This window comes from Triticum urartu, chromosome 5 (assembly GCF_003073215.2).
Source record: "Triticum urartu cultivar G1812 chromosome 5, Tu2.1, whole genome shotgun sequence".
Classification (NCBI taxonomy): domain Eukaryota; kingdom Viridiplantae; phylum Streptophyta; class Magnoliopsida; order Poales; family Poaceae; genus Triticum; species Triticum urartu.
This window is the reverse complement of record NC_053026.1, coordinates 520,830,853-520,845,844: the sequence shown is the minus strand read 5'-3', so window position 1 is coordinate 520,845,844 and position 14,992 is coordinate 520,830,853. Positions and strand designations below refer to the sequence as shown.

Here is a 14,992-nt window from a genome sequence, read left to right as displayed (position 1 = left end):
CATGTGGGGGAGGTCTTCGGCCTCCAAGCCGTCCAACTTGTCTACGGCCGCCTGGGCGGCACGCAAGTTCTCGAGCGGAGTGGCATAGACCGGGCGGTCGACTCCCAGCGTGTCGGCGATGACGGCGCCGCGTTGCTTGACAAGGCCGGCCCGGCTTGGCCCGCCCGGGGCCGGCGTGCCGAAGGCGGCGCGGTCAGCTTCGCGCTGATAATCCTCAGTGAGGCGTCTTATGGAAGCCAGCCTCCGGCCCTCTGCGAGGAGGGCGAGGCGGCGTGCCTCCAGTGCTTCGTCGTCGGCGTTAGCCGGGAGGGGGGTGAACAAGTCGTGGGCCGCCGCGTGCGGGGCGTCGTGGGTGCTCTCGTCGGCCGGGCCACAGTGGCCGACAACCATCACTTCGGTGGTGGCAGCGTCGCAGCCGTCGGCTCGAGGAAGCGGGTCGTTGTAGATCGTGACGTTGGTGGGGAAGGTGTCGAACGAGGCCGTGTCGGAGTCGACAGGCATCGGGTCGCTGGAGCCAACCGACTCCAGGTCCGCAGCGGGCTCGCTGGAGACATGGAGCTGACCGAGAAGGTTGGCGAGGTGGTCGGTGCCCGCATCGGAGGCGAGCTCGTCGGAGATGAGGGTTTCGTCGAGGAGATCGGCGAGGCTGCTCGCCGCGCAGATGCTGGTGACGCCTTGCAGCGCGTCGTGGCAAGCGCCATCGGGCGTGCCGGGCTGGCTACGCTCGCTGGGGAGGAAGAGGGTTCCCGTCCAAAACAGGTCTCCGGACGACGGTGCACCTGGCCCCACGGTGGGCGCCAAATGTCGGATGGTAGGTGCGACATATGCCAACGGGTGGCTTATCATTGTGGGAGTCAGTAAGACATCGCCGGTGCCTGGAAACGTGATAAGGCGAAGACATGCACGCCGGCGGATCCTACCCAGCTTCGGGGCTCTCCTTGGAGATAACACCCCTACTGCTGCTCTGCGGGGTCTCCGCATGTTCACTAGTCGAACAAGTAGCTACACAATGCTCCTTGAGCTGTTTGGTAGGAGGAGGAAGAAGGGCACGGCTAGCCTGCTTCTTCTCCTTGTGGGGTGTCTAGAACCAGCAGGGGGTCGAACCCTTTGCATGGGTGCCTCGGGGGGTTTATATAGGCCTACCCCCCGGGGGTACAATGGTAATCCGACTGGGCGCGGGGCCCAGCCGTCTGTGACTGCGCTCGCCGGCTTCTGCGCCGGCTGCTGGGGCCCGCCAACTGGTGGGCCCCGCCGGCTGCCGGCCCCTTGGTCGACAGGCAGGCCCCACTGTCCAGGGCCTGGTCGGCGGCTGGTTACTGTGGCTCCATCTTGGCGACGTGGGCCTCGTCGTGGTAGGCGCGGCTACAGTGCCGCCGCCCGTCGGGCGATCGTTGTAGCCTCACCGCGTCTTGTCTCCTTAATGGGGCGTCTCCTTCGAGGGAGGCGGCAAGCCGGCTGCGGGGAGCCGGCTCTGTCTTGGGCCGACTGGTTGGAGGCGTGGCCGCCTTCGGGCGTCTCTCTGCCCGAAGGGGCCCACCGTCTGTGGGCCACGCTGGCGGCCCGTCGTGGGTGACACCAAGGTCAACATGGCAACAGTGCCGCGCCGGACGGGTCATGCCTACTCCGTACGGCGCACTGTGCCAGGCGTGCTCCGGGATTCGGGGGTGGCAGGCTTCACTGTAGCCACGCCCGGTCGCACCACCGTTAGGTGGGTGCAAACTTTGAGGGTACGGTCTTGACGCTTTATGGGAGCCGGCTTCTTGGAGACGGCCTCCTCATGGCCGGCTTCTTGGAGTCGGCATCTTGGAGCCGGCTTCTTCGAGTCGGCCTCCCATGGTTTTCTTCATGAGGGGTAAAGTCGGGCCGCCTTCTTCGAGCTGGCCTGGGTGACAGCCAGCAAGGGGAAGGCGGCCCCATGCCTTGGATTCCTGAGAGCCGGACGGGCTCGTAATTTTTTCAGAAGGGCCAAGGGAAGCCGGCTAGGCTACCCATGGCTATTTACTCCGACAGGTATACTTTCAACGTCAAATTATATAATGGAGACACATACACCTATTTTGAATGCAAAACTTGGCAAGCACTATGCAAGGCTTATGCATTTGAGCCTGGTATGGTTGTCACCTTTGATATTCGTCCGGAAGATTATATTGAAGGTAATATAGACATCTGGGTCGATGTGCAAACACCTCCAGTTCTACCATTATGTGAGTTTTCTCAACCATGCATGCATATGTTTATGTCTTTGATACAGTTTATTCAAAAATAGTTGACAACTAATTTGTATTGTCAGCTTATTTCGGTTCAAGCAAACATGTCCGGCGCTTGGTAGACACGATCTACTACTGCCCCGGGGCTCAACTAAACTGCGAGGAGATAAGTCATTATGTTTCATGGCTTGAGGATCTTAATACTGTCAAGACAAATTTTTTTCCTGAACTTAGAAATGTTAGTACTCAAAACGTGCGACCAATGGTGATCGTATTGAACTACGGTCACATCTATAATCGAAAGATGGTAAGATTTTAACTATTTGTCCTTAATTAGTGCATCTTTTGCATACATTATTTTTGAAGCTAAACTTTCATTGCTTAGTATATTAATTACTATACGATGTTCTTCAACAGGGACTTCCGATGACATTTGTGCCTCGGTGGATCGAGACTAAAGGTGACATGTCAATGGTTAGCTTATGGCCAAGATATCCTACTTGCACATGAGTGCATTCAGGATTTCTGAAAGCGAAGAATGCTTAATAGTGAAAGATTGGAGCGAAATTGTTAACGATCGCAGAGAAGTACTAGGGGGCAGCAAGGAGAAGCGCAACCCAAGATTAGGAGACAGATTCATCTGCATGCTCCAGTATGATGAATCAGGAGAGCTATACATGTTCTATGCTATTCTACCTGAGAGGGAGCAGCACTAGTTCATGCTCTTAATTAGTGTCTCATGTCCGTGTCCTGAACTTCGATGTTGGTGATGATTATGTTGAACTCGATGATATCTTTGCTTCTGTTAGAAAGTGAATGTTTCCTCTTTAAGCTAGCCAGTGTTGGTGATGATTAGATAGCTAGAGGTAATGACTATGATGATTAAATAGTGGTAATTAGACGACTACGATGATTTTTAGCTAGCTAGAGTTTATTTATTTATTAATATGCGATGATGATGATGATGATGATGATGACGACGACGACTACAACTCATTATAACGTAAAACAATCCTAAATTAAATTGATAACACAAATTTAATTGAAAAATACAAAATAAAACAAAAACCCACAAACATTTAGTACCGGTTGGTGTTACCAACCGGTACTAAAGGGCTCCCGGCCCCCGGAGTTGACTCGTGCCACGTGGTTTCCCTTTAGCACCGGTTCGTGCTGAACCGGTACTAAAGGGGGGGCCTTTAGTGACCACACTTTAGTACCGGTTATGGAACCGGCACTAAAGGGCCTTACGAACCGGTGCTATTGCCCGGTTCTGCACTAGTGGTTGTAGCAGGGACGGCGGCGGCCCAGGTGAGGCACGCGACGACGACGACGATGACGACTACACCTGTTTCTACAGGTTTCTCGGCATGTAGACGACGACGGCGGCTAGGCGTAGTTTGCATGTTTTCATGTTTTTTGTACAAATTCAATGAAGTTTCGCTGAGTTTCATGCAAAAATCACCGAGTTTGCATATATTTGTACGGTATATCGCTAAACTCGGGGCGACCTGTGGGCCGACGACTGGGAACGAAGTCGCCCCCACACGCCAATCTAGCGCCGGCTCGCCCCCAGGCGGCTCTTTTGGCGTCCTGGGGGGCCGAACGACTGGAGATGCTCTAAGGTAGCAAGTACCTATCCCAGCACAACACAGTGCACAACTGCCTTGCCTTGCCCTAGCTTTTGCATACTCCATGGGTGGGATGCACCTACATACACTTTGCATAAGCGAGCGCCCGCTCTGGAAGTGCGCGCATATGCATAATCGACCAATCGATTTGGAGTGAAAGGTGACAAAACTGACCCTTTTTGTAAAGTTTAGCATAAAATGAACCCCATTTAATAATTTCATAAAATGACCCTTTTACTTTTAAGACTAGAAATCAATTGACAGACCCCTCACGTCCCTCTCGCGTCGCCTCCCCCTCCGCCGCTACCAATGGTTGGCGCCAGGCAAAGCCCGTGCGTGTGATGGCGGCGGTAGAGGGTCTCTCCTCCCGTTCCCGGATCTGCGGCGGCGCGGGCGCCCTGATCCACGGGGTGCGGCCCTCCCGACGGTGTGGCGGATCTCGGAGGCGGCGGACTCACGGCGGTGCACGGGTGCCTAGATCCATGGATGTGGGACTCCCGGCAGCGTGCGGGCTCCCGGCGGCGGCGGGGTCGGTCGACGGTGGGCTTGGGCGATGGCGTCGGCCGCGTGGTGCCGGATCTCGTCGCTCGCGGTGGATCTCGCCACTTTGGTCTTCGTGGAGGAACCCGGACCAGGGGCGGCGACCTCGTTAGGCATGGCGACGGCGCCCTCGGCTGGTGACGTTCGCGGGGGGGGGGGGGGGGGGGGTGGATGTACGGCGTCTTCACCACGTGGGCGCTGAGTCGCCGGTGGATCTCCTCCGCGCTGCAGGCTCTCTCCCGCTGCACTTCGTGGCTTATGATCGTGGTCGTCGGCCTCGGTCAGTTCGTGGGGGCTGGTACAGGTGACATCGGACCGGTGGAAACTCTGGATGACTCGTTCATCCCGACGGTGGCGACGACCAGGGTCGTCATTCTCCTACTTGCAGGCGCCGTCGGGGTCCCTGCCGTCCACCCCGACCTCATGCCTGGGTGAAAACCCTAAATCTCCTTAGATTGGGCGGCGGCGGCACTGCGTGTATCGTGTCCTTCTTGGAGGCGCCGCCTGGGGCGTTTGGGTGCTCTGTTTGAGGAACTGCAAGCGGAGGTGATGGGACCAGTGGCAGCATGTGGTGTTTCACTTTGGAGGAGCGGCGTGGTATCTGGCACGTCGACAACAGCGGGTCTCAGCGGCATGGAGGAGCAGGGTCTCGCCGGTGGGCGTGTGATGATGGACGAGCGCAGGATGGTGGCGTTGTCTGGCGTCGTGGTGGTGTCGATGGCAGTTAGACAGCGCAAGGCAGATGCAACAGTACATCAGTGAAGATGGATTGATGACAGGTGGCTGCGGCGGCCTCATACCCGGCATGTGTCCTGGTTTAGGAATGCGCCGGACTGGTGGGTGCCCATACCTGGCAGACGTCCTGATTGGGACCTCAAGTTTTAAATGTTAGGTTTGGCTGCAAGGTCTGTTTGGTATTAGACCCAGACTATCAGCATCCTTACATCAACTGGATAGGAGTAGCGATAGATGTTGCCTAGACGGTGGTTCTAGTCTTACTTTTATATGACTTTGTAAGGTCTTATGTGAATAATTAATAAAGTGACTTCATGCATCGTCTAGATGTAGAGGCCGAGAATCCTCCTCCATTTCTAAAAAAAACATGATGTCCGAATCCAAGATACCATGTTAGACACCATAACGCCCTGGTCAAGGATGCCATGTGGCCAGAGCTGAATGCCACGTCGAACCGGCCTGAGACAGCAACGCGCCATGCACGCGGAAACTCCTTTTCACCGGTGGCGGGAGCTACCGGCGAGGAATCCGTCGTCCGCCCCTACTTTAAGATCAACGCGCGTGCCACCTATTTGTTCTCATATTTTTATTATACGAAAGCAATACCTAGCAAAATACATCGGTACCCACCCACGCCCACGACCGACTTTATATCACCCTGACACCCTAACGACGACCCGTGAGGCTGACTCTCTCTCTCTCCCTCCCCCTTCCTCTCTCTCTCTCGGTTGCTCCTCCGGCAGGCCGCCGCCACCGCAGCTCCGTGCTCCTGCAGCCCGCCGCCACCGACGCGTCGTGCTCCGGCAGCCCGCCGCCACCGCCGCTCCGTGCTCCGGCAGCCTGTCGCCATAGAAGACCAGATCTGGCCTCCCCTACGCAGCAACGTCCAGATCTGGCTGCTCCGGCCGCCGTGATGCCACCGAGATGGTGCGTAGACGGGTACCCCCCGGCCGTCGTGCTGCGGTAGTTTGTCGCCGTCGGATCCGTACCCTCCTTCCCCAACTCTTCTGGTGAGCTAAGAAGCCAATTTTCTCGTTCCTTTTCTCCTGTTCTTCATGATTTTTATATTTTGCATGATATTGGTTCTTACCTAGATAAATGGCGATTATCCTCTGAATATTTGGGACCATTGAAAGAAATCGCTCCTACCAATGTTTTCTTTTTTTCTGAATTTTTCTCAGCTTGTGATGTATGTTCAGTGTTAGATTTGTGAAGGTGAAATCTTGTTTTGTGAACTATGGAAGAGATTTATGGTTCATATAGAACTGATTTTTTTCCTTCTGAAATTCATTCAAGTGAAAGAGAAATCTGGTTTTGTGATATATGGAAGAGATTTATGGTTCATATATGCGAAATATGGCACCTATCTGATTTTGTGACACATGCAAGAGTTATTTTGTTCAGATTTGCGAAAGAAAGTGATATTAGTCCATATTAGATTTATGGATATGTAAACTGAAAGTGATATTGTTGAAATATGAAATATATTTTGTCAAATTCATATGTGAAATCCCAAGGAATTCATATGTGTGAACCATATTTTCTGAAATAATTGAAATTGGTCAATTGGAAAACTGAAATAGGTTTTTGAGAAACTGAAACCGGTCTTTTGAAATAGCTAAAATCAGTTTCTGAAAATGATTGAAATAGGTTTTTGAGAATCTGAAACAGGTCTTTTAAAATAGCTAAAATCAGTTTCTGAAAATGATTGAAATAGGTCTTTTCAAAAGACTGAAATGTGTTACTGAAATTTGTGAAATTGATAGCGGTGGCAAAGATAGATGTGATTCTTTTTCAGAAACACTACCGCCCACACGTGTGGGCGTTTGCATCTCGCCCACACGCGTGGATCCGCCTCCGTTTGTGGGTGCATGAAATTTGGCATGTTTGTGGTGCCACGGAGGACTGGGCTGGTGTGTGGGCATTCATCCGGTCGCCCACACGTTCGTTTCACCACACGAAGAGGCCGATATGTGGGCGTTTATCAGTTCGCCCACACGCTAGTTTTCACCCATGCACAAGGGCTGGTGTGTGGGCATTTGTCATCTTCCCACACGCCCGTCTTCTCTCCCACACACAAGCTCTCAGTTGGCATGCGTTTTGCAGTGTATATGGCAACTGCCCTAGTGTGCTTGTAAGCAGATGACAACTTTTTTTTTATTCAAACATGTCAGTTGCCATGTGTTTTACAGGGTACACGGCAACTGCCCTAGTGTCCTTGTAAGCAGATGGCAACTCTCTCTTTTATCCGAACATGTTGTTTTGCCATGTCTCTTTGTAGCGCTACACGGAAACTGCGTAGTGTTAGTAGTTGGCAACTCCTAAGGTTTTGAAATCATGGCAACTGTAGTAAACAAGATCATACATGGCAACTGCTTAGTGTTAATAGGTGGCAACCTCTAAAGTTTTCAAATCATGGCAATTATAGTAAATCAGACCATACATGACAACAACTGTAGTTGTCCAAAATGGCATCTGGCACTTGACCTAAGATGGCAACTACAGTTGAGCAACTATGGCAATTGTAGTTGTCCGGCATGACAACTGTAGTTCAGCGACATGGCAACTGCAGTTAAACGGACATTGAAGAGGGTCCGGACCATGGCAACTGCGGGGACGCGTGATGACTGTCACGCGGGGCGTGCGGGACCGTGAGGTAGGTGGTTGAGAGAGGTCGTATGGGCGTTATGCATTTTGCCCACACGTAGGCATGTGAGAGGGACTGCAAGAAAAAAAATAGACGTGTGGGCGCTAGTTGTTTTGCCCACACGCACGTGTGGGCTGATCCCCTTAGACACCACACAAAATGTGTGGGCAGACTCCTTAATGCTCACACGTGTGGGCGTTATCAGCATTCTTCTTTTTCTTCATTCCACTTATTTTTTAAGTGAAATTACTCAAGTGAAAGTGAAATTTGGCATCGTGAACTATGAAAGAGATTTATAGTTCATATATGTGAAATATACCACCTATCTTTTTTGTGACATATGCAAGAGTTATTGGGTATGTTAGTCCATATTTGATCTGTGAATATGTAAACTAGAAGTGATATTGGTGAATATGACGAAAACAGTTAAAGTATGTTCTTGGTTCATGACACAGTGCGATGGGAAATGTGTGCGTGATGAGAACATGGTGGGTCCCATGTCATAAAATGTTGTGGGCCCTGAGCAAAGACATATCAATGCCACAAATGCAGAAAAGGAACCAAATACATCTGAGAATGTCAGATGGAGTCAGATACGCTGCAAGCTCATTGGCTAGAGACTCACCGGTAGCTCCCTGCTCCGGTAAAAAAACTTAGACCTCCTTTGATTTAGAGAAATTTCATATGATAGGATTTTTATAAAAAAAATTCCTTTAGAGCCCTTTGATTTGTAGAAATGAAATCCTATTTCTATGAAGAAATTCTTCCTATGCTCCACATTTTATTGAAAAATAAACATCAGCCTAGACTCAATGAAAAAAATACTATGATGTGAATCAAAGAATAAACATCAGCCTAGACTCAATGAAAAAAATCCTATGATGTGAATCAAAGAACATCTCTTTTCCAATTCTTACTCATAGGATTTAAGATATATGTCATTTCATTTTCTATGACTTTTTTATTCCTACAATTTTCCTACCCTATGAACCAAAGAAGGCCTTAGTTAGCCATGCACGCGTTATGTTCTCAATCAAGAGCTTGTCGTGAACCTCCTGACTTGAACTAGCTTGCCGTGGTGATTTCACTAAGTGGGCATGACTAACCACGCAGCATAGGACACGCCATCGATCGGGTATTAAGGTATATACGTGTCCATGCCGACCAGCGTAGGTGTACTTAGGTATGTATAGGTTCACCAACATAATGGTATTTGAGTAGAGTACGACTCGGCCGAGACGTGTACACGCACCTTAGAGCATCTCCAGCGGTTGGCCTCCCAGGCAGCTTGAAAAATCGCCGCATGGGGGCGAATCGACAGTAAAATCAGGCCCCAAGCGTCTGTTTTAATATTTTTTGAACATTTATTTGACTAAAATTGGGTGAAGGGGACAAATATTCGATGAAACAGTGCATTACTTCGGCGAATTGAAATAGTTTTTTACATAGATAAAATACTTAAAAAAATAAATGCGACTACAGGCCGAATAAGGCACTGAGAGAGGCGAAGTCGCTACCGTTGCCGCAGCCGTTGTCCTTGTCGTCCTTCTCCTTCATACGGCCGCCCCTCCTGAACCCCTGCCCGGCGTCGCCCTGGCGGACCGGTGGTGGCGTCGCGTCATCGTCGCTGTCGTCGAGGATGACGACGCCTCCCTCGCCCCGGCCATGGCGCCAAGCGGCGAACCGCTGGCGCTCCAGCTCCGTCACACGCCCAGTCGTCACGCGCCCACTTCAAGGCCGCCGCATCGTCGAGCTCCTCCTTGATGCCGCCCGCGAGCACTGGCTCCGTCTTCACGACGGCGAGCCTCGCCTCCGTCTTCACGGCGGCGAGCCCCAGCTCCGTCTTCGGTTTGACGTAGCGCGCATGAGCCTAGGAGGAGGCGCGCCTGCCGCCCTCGTTAATGACGATGCCGGCGCTGCGGGTGCGCCGGCCGAGCAGCGTCTCTGCTGTGGGCTCGGCCTTGACGCCGAACACCGTCGGCGAGCCGGAGGAGTGAGAGGAGGAAGACGACGAGGAGCCGAACCTCCTGGGCACCATTGCCTGACGCTCCGGCGGGGGACCGGGGCGGTGGTGGCGGCAAGGTATGCCAGCAGCGGGTCATTGCCGCCCTCGAGGTACCGGAGTACCTCATGGAGCGTCCGGCCGGGGGCGCCCCACCCTAGGCGGCGCCCCTCGCTGTTCTTGACGCCCCCACCATCATCGCCCGTTGGTGGACGTCAGCCGCTGCGCCTGCTGGTGCTGGAAGTACGCTGCCCACAAGGCGTGGTTGTCGGCGGCGTACCGCGGGAGGGCGCGCTGCTCCTTCGTCAACGACGCCCGCACGCGGTCGATCTCAGCGTCGAAGAGGTCAGGGCGCGCGTCGTCGTCGGGCACCGAGGGAATGGGGATTCCACCGGCATTGAGTCTCCACCCTGTCGGCCCGGCGCGCATGTCCGGCGGCGCCGGGATGTTCGCCTCGAAAAAGAGATAGGCCTCCCACTCGTAGAGCGAGTGGCGGCCGAAGCCGTTGGCCGCCGCCCCATCGCGGGGAACTGCTCGGCCATCGGGTGGGCTTGGGGAGAGAGGGGAGGGGAGGAACGTCGGCGATGGCTGCTATATCTGGCCATGGGCCGGGCCTAAAAAAACCCATGGCAGAAAACTAAGGCCCAGGCCCTCCCAGGCCCTACCATCAGGCCTTCTTTTTAAGCCCAAGCCCGGCCCATCTCGTAAAAAGCCCTGAAAAGCCCTTAGGGCTTAGGGCTGTGGGACGGGCCTCTTCCTTAAAATGCCAATATGCCAAGCCCAAGCCCGTCCAGGCCCTGCTGATGGGCTCAAAACTCAGACCCAAGCCCGGCCCACGGACAAGCCCATCGGGCCTAGGCCTTGGATTTTAGGGCCGGGCCTGGGTGGGCCGACAGGGCCGGGCCTGAGATGTCCAGGACTATCGGCTGCGCACAGGGAGAGAGGCAGAGCTTGGCGGCGGGTGTGGGCGGGTGTGGCCAAAGGCGAGGGAGGCCTTCCTTTTATAGCCGCGCGCCGTGTGTACGTGTGACGGGAGGGGAGGCGTCGTCGCGCTGTCCGTGAAGCGCCGCCCGTGAGGAATCAATGGCAAGGCTAGCCGGCGGCAACCTTGCCATTGATTCCCCGTGGGAAACCGAGGCGTTATGAGGACGGCGATGCGAGTGTCGTTGACTCGGCGGGCCCACAACTCTTTCACGCCAAAACTGCTCGCCCCGGCGCCCGCGGGCGCCCCCGGCGCGCCGGGTTTGGTCTGGGTCCGTCGGCATCAGTTTCGGCTCAAACCGACGAAAAACGGTTTCTGAAAACGTAACTGGGTCGATTTTTTAGCGTCGGCGCGAAAAAATCACCTGAAGAGGCCTGTTGAGAGCGCAGCTGAAGATGCTCTTAGCTGCAGCAAGACCTGATGCATGCATGCGCTAGTACGTCGTGGACAGCTAGCTTTGCCATGCATGCATCACTAAGCTAACCAATTGATCAACTAGTGTATGCACAATACAAGCGTTTGTATTTCCAAAATATGTACGTGTATAACTTGCACTTAAAACCATCGAAGATCCAGAATAGGCTATGTGAGCGGAATAAATAAATAAATGCTCCGGGACAGCTCGATTCGGTCGGTTGTGGGAAGGTATGAGATCTGTGTTGAAGATACCCTAAGCTAAACTACTATGCGGACGACACTTCACCGCACGAACTTTGGATAACCGAGGAATTAACGGTGCTATCCAGTGTTTGGTCTATGCATGGACGGCTTGATGTATTGTGTCGTCTGAAAATCGTTCAGATTTGTCGTGTGTGTAGCAGCGTTGTACCCTAAGTTGAGAAGAGTGGATATCCAATCATAGGTGGATCAGATAATTAAGAGTGAAGGGATAAAGAGGAAAATATCCTAAAAAAAATTAGTAGCGGGCCATACGTTGAGAAGAGAAGATATCCACGAAGATAATTAGGATTTTAAAAAATACCGGAATTTTTTTTTTGAGCTGGGAAAAAATATTAGTAGCAGGCCTTGGGATTCACCATGCCACTGGTATTTATTATATCTAAAAAATAGCTAGCTCCCACTTCTAGATTTCTCTGAACATGCATGCTTCCTCATCATCTATTTATTTGTACCCGTTCAATCAAAATCGTGTGACCATAGAAAGCTTTTACACTTCTTGCAACATCTTAATTATTTGTATACCTTATGCATGTACTCATAAGTTACACTTCCTGCATTAATCTATCCATGTAATCCATGCCACTTCATTAAGTCATGCATGCCTCTTTTCCCGGGAAACTAATTCATAAATATTAGTCACAACTTAGATTTTTGTGCTGATTTTTGTGTATTCATGAACTGTATATGTGTTAGACCCTTGGCGTAATATATATAGTTTATGCTTAACAATTTTTTAAAATATGGCGTCACATTATGTTGACTCCAAAAGGTTTATCCTTTTGTGTATCATTTTGTCACATAATTTGTATGTTTTATTGTTTAAAAAATATGAACTAAGAAAGCTTTTATATTTGCATTTTCATTAGGTTTAAATGTTTTTAAGCATTTGCTGATGGATTTGTTTTAATATAGTTCCCACGGCAACGCGCGGGGCATCATCTAGTTTATTAGTGATGGGTGGACAATGTGGCCCCCCACTGGTAACTGATTTTTTCGAGAAAGGGTGGATTTTATTGACTCAAAATGAAGCATCCAGTGGATACAAACACAGTGAGCACACACCCAGCCTCTGCATAGCTAGGATGCACACAGCCAATACCAATATATACACACACACACACACACACAAAAACCCGCTGGCAAATAGCAAAGTCATATAAGACCAAAGCTATGCCTAAATGAGAGAAAAAGAATCAAATCAAACAAATCTATGATCGACAATATACAACAACAACCGCATCCGCACCAACCATCTCATGACACCATATGGATAATGAGGTTCGTCAACAGCAATGCCTGCACGAAGGGAGCGACACTCTATGCCGCCATCACCGGATCTAACCATCAGAGGTGAGATTTTAGGTTTTCACCCTGAAGAATCAGTCTGAGCTTATCCGAGCAATGCCTCAACAAGATCACGATGCAAAGCATCGCCATTGCCGTGTATGAACAACTTGTATCAGACCTAGGTTTTCACCCCGGAGCTCAAGACCAGGTACTTTAGAAGCACCACCATCGGAGTCAACCATATGTTGTCGCCATCACTTTTTCGCGATCCAAGCAACTACGTGTGATGGGCTAGAAAACCGACCTCCGCCACTGCACAACCTTATCCTCTGCGTCAAGCCGTTGTCCATATATTGCATCTCACAGTCAAAGGCAACCATCAATCTGAAGAGAGAAATCCTCGCGAAGATCTTTCAGTGGCCATTGCAATTCGGAGAGGCCACCGCACCAAATAATGTGCATGACATCTCCGTGATTGCCTCCATGTCGAAGAGAGTTATGTCCAAGCCATAGACCTAGGGGTCGACATGGCCGAATCTAAAGCCAGAAAGCAGAATTGTCCGACAGCCAAGACCCACGGCGCCGCATCACGCATGACAACAACACCCATGGTCCCTTGGCCTAACTCCACCGAGACGTGGCCATGCCCAATGCTTAGTAGCAGCCCAGCCACCACACAAGCAGACGGATCTGGTCATCACGTCGCTCATGCCTACGCCCCCGACACAGCCTCACAGCCATGCCGCCGGTGACCGCTGCTGCACCCTACACGAGACGCTGCGAGCAGCCACCGATTGCCGGGACCACGGGCTTGTCCCGACGCACGCCGATGCGCCGCCGGAGCTTCTACCCTACAGACCAAAGGCCGTCGCGGGAAGGCGCCCCCTGCCGCCGTCAGCCACGCGGGCTTCGCCCGGCGGCGTCCTCCGGCGGCGGCGCGGCAACTAGACGAGAAAGGTGCAGCGACAATGCTAGGTGAACGGTCGCGCCCGGGTCGCCCGGGGTTAGGCGACGCGGGGCGTTTTTTCCCTCAAGCTTTGAAATGGGTCTTTGTTTCTTTGTTTCTTGCCACTGGTAACTGATGACTATTGGTGTGCGTGTAGGATTGCCAACTACTAAGAGCATCTCCAGTCGTGCCCCCAACAGTCCCCCAGGCGTTTTTGGCGCCGACGACCAAAAATCAGCCCAGTCGCGCTCCTAGGAGCCCATTTTTCGCTAGTTTGGGCCGAAACGGGCGTCGGCGGACCCAGGCGCGCTGGCGGGTGGCGCCTGGGGGCGCTGGGGAACGCATTTTTGGCGCAAACGAAGATGGGCCCGCCGAGTCAGCGAGATGCCGCTTCGTCGTCCTCATCGCCTCGATTCCCATGAGAATCAATGCCAAGGCTGCCGCGCTGCCGCGTCGGTCAGCCTCCATTGATGCCTCGCCGACGTGCATCCCGCTCGCTCCTGCCACGCGTCGTCCGGCATGCAGGCTCTTGCCACCCTACTGCGGCTATAAAAGCCGATCTCCCCCCGGTGAACGCCACAGCTGCCACACATCGCCTCGCATCGTCACACAAAGCAACACACTCCCCCCTTGCCGCCAACAAGCAATGGCTGAGAGGTACACAGGCGACAGCGCTGAGGGAATCCTAGGTTGAATACAGTCAGCCCTTGATCTTCAGGGGTGCTCTACATTTATGTTTTGCGTTCTCAGAAAGGGCTAGCGAGATACCATCTTATTATATCATATTATGATTGTTTTGAGAAAGTGTTGTCATCCAAGATTTATTATTATTGCTCGCTAGTTAATTATGCCATTGATATGAGTAAACATGAGACCTAAATGTTATTGTGAATATGGTTACTTCATAATCTTTGCTGAAAACTTGAATGCTGGCTTCACATATTTACAACAACAAGAGCAAAGATATTTTTTAAAAGTTTTTCTTTATCACTTTCAGTTTATCTACTGAATTGCTTGAGGACAAGCAAAGGTTTAAGCTTGGGGGATGTCGTGGAATTGTCACGGCAGATGTCCTAGTGTGAGGACTTAGTCATGAGGCCAACACATCTGTGTGGTAGCTTGAGAGGGGTTAAGCGGAATCGAGAAACGCAACACAAGAGAAGGGTTTAGATAGCTTTGGGCCCCGGGAAACATTATCCGGTAACAACCCTACATGTTGTTTGTGGCTAGGTCTCATTATCATCACGAGGGAGTCGCCGTAAACCGGCTCTCCTAGTTATGACTAACCCTTAAGATTATTCCTCTCCCCCTTTGGGGTGCCCTGCCCCTCCTTA

General features: G+C 52.0%; 1 protein-coding gene across 2 annotated transcripts; it reads left to right on the top strand.

The window, feature by feature from the left end:
- The first annotated feature begins 5,665 nt into the window (after positions 1 to 5,665).
- Positions 5,666 to 13,880, top strand: LOC125510327. Of its 2 annotated transcripts, none has more exons than XR_007284548.1 (2): positions 5,666 to 6,123; positions 6,208 to 6,435. XR_007284548.1 is itself a non-coding variant. In XM_048675482.1 (2 exons), the coding sequence occupies exon 2, from the start codon at positions 9,400 to 9,402 to the stop codon at positions 10,378 to 10,380; it is 981 nt and encodes a 326-aa protein (XP_048531439.1). In that variant the 5' UTR covers positions 5,706 to 6,123; positions 8,216 to 9,399; the 3' UTR covers positions 10,381 to 13,880. The 2 variants fall into 2 exon arrangements, 1 of the variants encoding a protein (XP_048531439.1); XM_048675482.1 differs by lacking the exon at positions 6,208 to 6,435 and adding an exon at positions 8,216 to 13,880 and having other exon boundaries at positions 5,706 to 6,123.
- The last annotated feature ends 1,112 nt before the right edge of the window (positions 13,881 to 14,992 follow it).